At 43.9% G+C, this 6000-nt stretch overlaps 1 protein-coding gene across 3 annotated transcripts in view; it reads right to left on the bottom strand.

Annotated features, from left to right (window-relative positions):
* ANO4 (anoctamin 4) overlaps positions 1 to 6000 on the bottom strand; it is a 408206-nt gene that overhangs the window by 31065 nt on the left and 371141 nt on the right. For all 3 annotated transcript variants that reach the window (XM_025401960.1, XM_025401959.1, XM_025401961.1), the window contains 4 exons: positions 4636 to 4672; positions 2281 to 2392; positions 1229 to 1286; positions 992 to 1089 (listed from right to left, as the gene is read on the bottom strand). In XM_025401960.1, the coding sequence (XP_025257745.1) occupies positions 992 to 1089; positions 1229 to 1286; positions 2281 to 2392; positions 4636 to 4672 (305 nt within the window). The remainder of the gene's footprint in view (positions 1 to 991; positions 1090 to 1228; positions 1287 to 2280; positions 2393 to 4635; positions 4673 to 6000) is intronic.

The raw sequence follows: 6000 nt of genomic DNA, 5'->3' as shown, positions 1-6000 counted from the left end.
GACAGAGTCTCGCCCTGTTCCCCAGGCTGGAGTGCAGTGGCGCGATCTCGGCTCACTGCAAGCTCCGCCTCCTGGTTTCACACCATTCTCCTGCCTCAGCCTCCCGAGTAGCTGGGACTACAGGCGCCCGCCACCATGCCTGGCTAATTTTTTGTATTTTTAGTACAGGTGGGATTTCACTATCTTAGTCATGATGGTCTTTATCTCCTGACCTCATGATCCGCCCACCTTGGCCTCCCAAAGTGCTGGAATTACAGGTGTGAGCCACCGCGCCCGGCCTGGAACAAGATTTCTAAAAATAAATCTAAGAACAGAAAATTACTGGCTTTGGTTCTGACAGAGAGCTAAGAAAAGACTTTCTGAAATGAACCAAGTTCCCGCTAATTGTTCTGGCTGAGTGGTCCTCCCTGAAACCTTGAGTTTTCTTTGTCTCTACAGAGACATTGAGCTGACATGGAAACCTATAGGTGTGGAATTAAAGCAGAAATAGAAGCATTGTTGATTTATGTCCCCATTAAAACTTAACTGACCAGAACTGAGCAAACACAGCAGAATTCAAGGTTATCCTTACCAAGTTGATGCAAGTTTTTGCTCATTGTTGTCAACATGTTATCACCAGGTTTACCATGGGGATGGGAGAGTGGAGATGTAGTTAATGTGTCATACATAGCTGAGGACTTGCAATGCTGGAGCCCGAAAGGTCAGAGGTATCATTTAAAGTGGCTCACAAGCAAGTATCCAATATTTAGGGGCCTACAGAGGCTCCTTAAAGAATATGCACATTTGTTCATGTGAATTGTGCTAAATCTCCCAGAAGAGCCAATGTTTATGATTTTCATGGCTGCCTTTGGATGTCTAACTGTGAGCACTTAGTTCCAGGTACACACACTGGCTTAATTGCTGAGTCTGCATTGCTTATCTTACTTGCCACACCTAGAAAAGCCAATAATGAGCAATGCTGCCTCTCAATTATTGATACTAAGGTACTTACGGGTAGCCAAGTTCCATGAAATTATTCCAGGTCTGCTTTAGCACCATTATAATACCCATTTGCATACACAGATCAATAAGGCATCCACTAGGGTGGCACTGCAAGATAAGCAAACACAGAAATTCCAGAATCAATGGAGAGGAAGAAAGGGTGTCTGGTTTCTAATCTATACAAAGTTGCCCTAAGGCTGTTTAATGCAAGTCTGTTGGAAACAAGGAATGATGGGAGAATACAGACCTCTTCTAGTCTCCACCTGTTTATCAGCCTCAAGTAGGCACCTGGGTGTCCTGTAAATCTTCAACACACAAAGAAAAACAAGCCATTAGTGCTCTAGGTCCAAGCTTTCAGTGAATAGTACATTTAGTTTAGCACAGTCTCCAATGTGAGTGCTGCTACAATAAGTAGTAGGTCTTGGGGAATTAGGAAACCCTTCAGATCTGTCACAACCATAGCTTCTGGAATTCTCCAGGGGACATTTCTCTTCTGGCCTTTCTGTCAGGCTGCCTAATGCAGAAGCCAATTCTTGCTGCTTGCTGTGGACTTTTAACATTTTCTGCTGCATATCAATTGCTCTGGCCTGTGTAAGCAGAAGTTTTACTCCTGGATTTAAACACATTTGATCTTTCTGAGTAATAGTCATGCTGTTAAAAAAATTATTGAACTATTTTCCTAGAGTTTTGTGCTGCTGGAATAGCTAGAAATGACAGAGAGACTGCTGTGTTGATCTCACCAAAACGCTATACCTGGCCCTTCCTGGGTTCCCATCTCCTCTGAAACGCCTCCAGATGTCAGGGAATTCACGCGACATTACCACTACACAGGGAATCTTTCCCAAATCCTCATGACTGCTGGATTTAAAAGTTACCCTGGCATCCCGTTTCTGCCCCCCTTCCTGTCAGGATGTCCTTCTCTCTTCAGGGAAGTCAGGAATCCAGAACATGCTGCAGCCCCCTCCCCGTTTTGCCACCTGCTGTCATAGGTGTGAAAGCCAGGGCCCTGATTCAGGTGCAGACAGAGGCCAGAAGTTTTCAATGCATCATTCACACGCGCAAACTATTTTCCTCTGCTTAGCTTAGCAACAAAATGTGCACAGGCAGTTTTGAGTGGAGATGATTTCCCTGGGATGCTGGGTGGTTTTGACATTTGGGAAGGGAAGGGAGGAGGATGCTCTTCCCTTTTGACACTTTGTATAAATCACCCTAAGGGAGGGCTTCTCTGTCCCCATGGGTCAGTGACCTCTAAGTGTTCTGTCCTCAGCTTGGGGAGGTGTGCAGGGGTCAGGTTCTTACCTTCCGAGGAAGAATGCGATGTAAAATGTGGAGCTGTTCAGATTGACGAACTGAAAAAGAAACATTTTCAGGGTGAAGCTGTTCTCCCACTCAGACTCTGTGCGAGGCTGTTCTGTGGACAAAAGGTGAGCAGAGTTTGAAAGGCCGAATCTCATCCCCTCTCAACTCCCTCTCTTCCCCTCCCCACACACACAGGGTGGGGACACAGGAGTCCTGAGGAGGCTGCAGGAGACTCCAGTTTACCCACAGACGGCATGTGATGGAACAGAGCATCCATAGGATCCTCAAGCTCACAGACCAGACCCAACAAGGGTCTCATGGGAAGTGGCTATGGAAGAATCTGAGAGGACTGAATACCTAGACTGTTCCACTCTTACAGGATACCCGGAGAGCCAGCAGCAGAGACAGCCAGGCTGTCGAGGCCTCATTCCCAGTCCTGGCTCTCTGCAGTAGCCTTTTCTTTTCCAGTTAGTCTGTGCAGGCTTAGTTCCTCCTAGCTCCAAGGAGTTCCTTGGTCTCAACTTCTAGTTCTCATATTATACCAACCTACCGCTTAAGAGGGAGTCAAATCCATTATCATAGAATGCTAAGAGCATTTGACTCCTTTGCCTTTACCCTTATCCCCCATTTTCCATTCTCATGGACAAATATCAAGGAGGTGGCGTCATCTTTAGAGCTTTTACTGCATATCACCATCTGTGTCTTATAATTTCCTGACCTCAGTCAGGGGCCAATTCTCATCTCCATATATTTTAACATCTATAAAGCAAATGCTCTCTGGGCATAATAGTGTGAACCAAAACATGGATCCATTTGCCCTCAAGACCAAACCTTCAGCTAGAAATCTCATGTCAAACGCACTTATCCTTTCATAGGAGCTACATTCTAGGAGCAAGCAATGTCTAAGAAAAAGTATTTAATACAATAGCATTTTGTCTGCTTCCACATTCCCTGAGCTTCTAATTTCTCATTTAATACTTCACTTCATCAATTCATTTTCCATAAATTAGAACTCAAAATGCTTTCTGGGAGCGTATCCGAGAAGGGAAGGGAGAATAAAAGAGAATCTGATTTAAAATGGCTTAAAATGTCAGTTTCAGGAAAGGCCATACTGTTGCTGAGACCCAAAAAGACACGGGATTCTTAAAGGGTTTTCTTAAAGGGTTTCACTTCTGCTACTGAACTCCTGGTTACATGGAAAGGTCTCCTGGTCGCCGGCTAGGTTCCCAGGTGTCCCCACCATGGATGGACCAGGACTGTAACTCCACTGGCATTTTTGCTAGCCTGGATCAAGCTACCACAGGGTACATTGTCTACCAATGGGCAGTTATCTCTTCCATGGACATAAACCTCTTTCTGTCTTTTTGGGCAAGAACTGGTGGTGATGGAAGATTTCAATGACATTAAAAGAGATAAGGTAAAGTGCCTAGCTCTGTATCCAGCACATACAAAGTTTCAATAAATGCTATCTATTATCATAATGATGATTAAAAATAGGAACACTTTTGTGAGTTTTTTCTCCTCTGGACCAGCTTCTTATGGAATGCATTAAAGCAAGTTACGGATGGGAGCATGTAATTTTCTCAAACTGCATAGAGCACAATGACCAATACCTTGTTAATAAAATTGGGACAATTCCTTTATTTTGAAGATGAGATAAATGTACAAGTTATTACTGGCTACCAGATTGTTCTGGAGTGCAGTGGCATGATCATGACTCACTGCAGCCTTGACCTCCTGGGCTCAGGCAATCCTCCTGCCTCAGTCTCAGGAGTAGCTGGGACTACAGGTACATGCCACCATGCCTGGCTAATTTTTAAATTTTTTTGTAGAGATGGGTCTTGTTATTTTATCCAGGCTGGTCTTGAACTCCTGGACTCAAGGAATCCTCCTGCCAAGGCTTCCCAAAGTGCTGGGATTACAGACGTGAGCCAGCATGCCTGGCCTTCCAGTCTTCAAAGAAACTAACTTTGCTGTGAGTTTATATACCATAAAAACTTGATACATTTTAAATTAAACACAAAATATAGGCAATAGCAAACGAACACTTTCCTAAATTATATTGGATACTTTATACAAATTCACTTTTGTAATGCTATTTTTTGTGCACAAAGAGAAAATCTACCTTCAATTACATTAGCTCATGACAGATAATGTTTGTGACAGATTTTAAAGCTTTATGTAGAAAAATTACTAGATATATTTAAATTATTCTGTTGAAGGCAAACAAAAAATGTTGTATGAATTTGAAAATAAAGGGGATATTTCTTTCCAGCAGTATTAGAGAAAGGAATCTTTGAAACATACTTTCCAGACCACAGTACACTACTGTGAAATAAAAAAGATTCCACTCACCTAAATTCGTCAGAAGCAGGGCAACTTTTTCATAGAGCTGCAAAATAAATTTCATGCATTTAATAAATGAACTGCACTTGTTATAAAATCTATAATCACAAAGGAAATAGGTAATCAAATCACAAGTCAAAATAATTTCATTAAGCATCCATTGCTCAACCAATGAAAACATTGTGTATAGAAACCTCAGACTCTTGGAGTCCACTGGTAATGGAGATTGCTGTAATTTTCAGGGCAAGAAAGAAATGTACAAGGTCCTATCTAACTATTTATAAAATCTCACTTCTTATTTTGGGGCAAATAATTTTACGGCAACAAGGCTCGCTGCTATTCATTACCAGCTTTCTAGGCAATGCTGGGCAGTCATAATATTGCTGAGCTTCTGCAACTTGAATGTAAAATCTCTAAGTCCACTTCTGACAGTAAGATTCTGCAATCCTATTCTTTATGGACTGCTGTAAACTCTAGATTACAGCATTCAAAAACACTGAAGTGATTAAACATTACTGGAAATTCCCAGAGCTCATGGTACTCCACGTTTCCACTGGTGGACCAGATGCCTCCTTAACTCATGCATCCTTAACTCACCCAGCCATCTGGTCAATAGATGGTTCTGAGGGTGGGGTATGTGTATGCATGTGTGTATGTGTGTTTGTGTGTGCGTGTGTGCGTGTGTGCACTGAGGAGCAGAGAGTATAGTCTAGGGTAAATCCAGCTCTAGGAGATTGGGTATAATTGAAAGATCAAGTGCTGTTTCTAAAACAAAAGACAATAAGTGAAAATGAAAAGGAAAAGTAGTTTAATAGACTGGAACGATATGAAGATTAAGAACACATTTAAAGTAGTGCAGAAGGGGCGGAGCAAGATGGCCGAATAGGAGCAGCTCCAGTCTTCAACTCCCAGCGCCAGCGACACAGAAGACCGGTGATTTCGGCATTTTCAACTGAGGTACTGGGTTCATCTCACTGGGGAGTGCCGGACGATCGGTACTGGTCAGCTGCTGCAGCCCGACCAGCGAGAGCTGAAGCAGGGCAAGGCATTGCCTCACCTGAGAAGCGCAAGGGGGAAGGGAATCCCTTTTCCTAGCCAGGGGAACTGAGACACACAACACCTGGAGAATCGGGTAACTCCCACCCCAATACTGCGCTTTGAGCAAACAGGCACACCAGGAGATCATATCCCACACCTGGCCGGGAGGGTCCCACACCCACGGAGCCTCCCTCATTGCTATCACAGCAGTCTGTGATCTACCGGCAAGGCAGCAGCGAGGCTGGGGGAGGGGCGCCCGCCATTGCTGAGGCTTAAGTAGGTAAACAAAGCTGCTGGGAAGCTCGAACTGGGTGGAGCTCACAGCAGCTCAAGGAA

Source organism: Theropithecus gelada, chromosome 11 (genome assembly GCF_003255815.1).
Source record: "Theropithecus gelada isolate Dixy chromosome 11, Tgel_1.0, whole genome shotgun sequence".
Lineage (NCBI taxonomy): Eukaryota > Metazoa > Chordata > Mammalia > Primates > Cercopithecidae > Theropithecus > Theropithecus gelada.
This window is presented reverse-complemented; position numbering and strand designations above follow the sequence as displayed.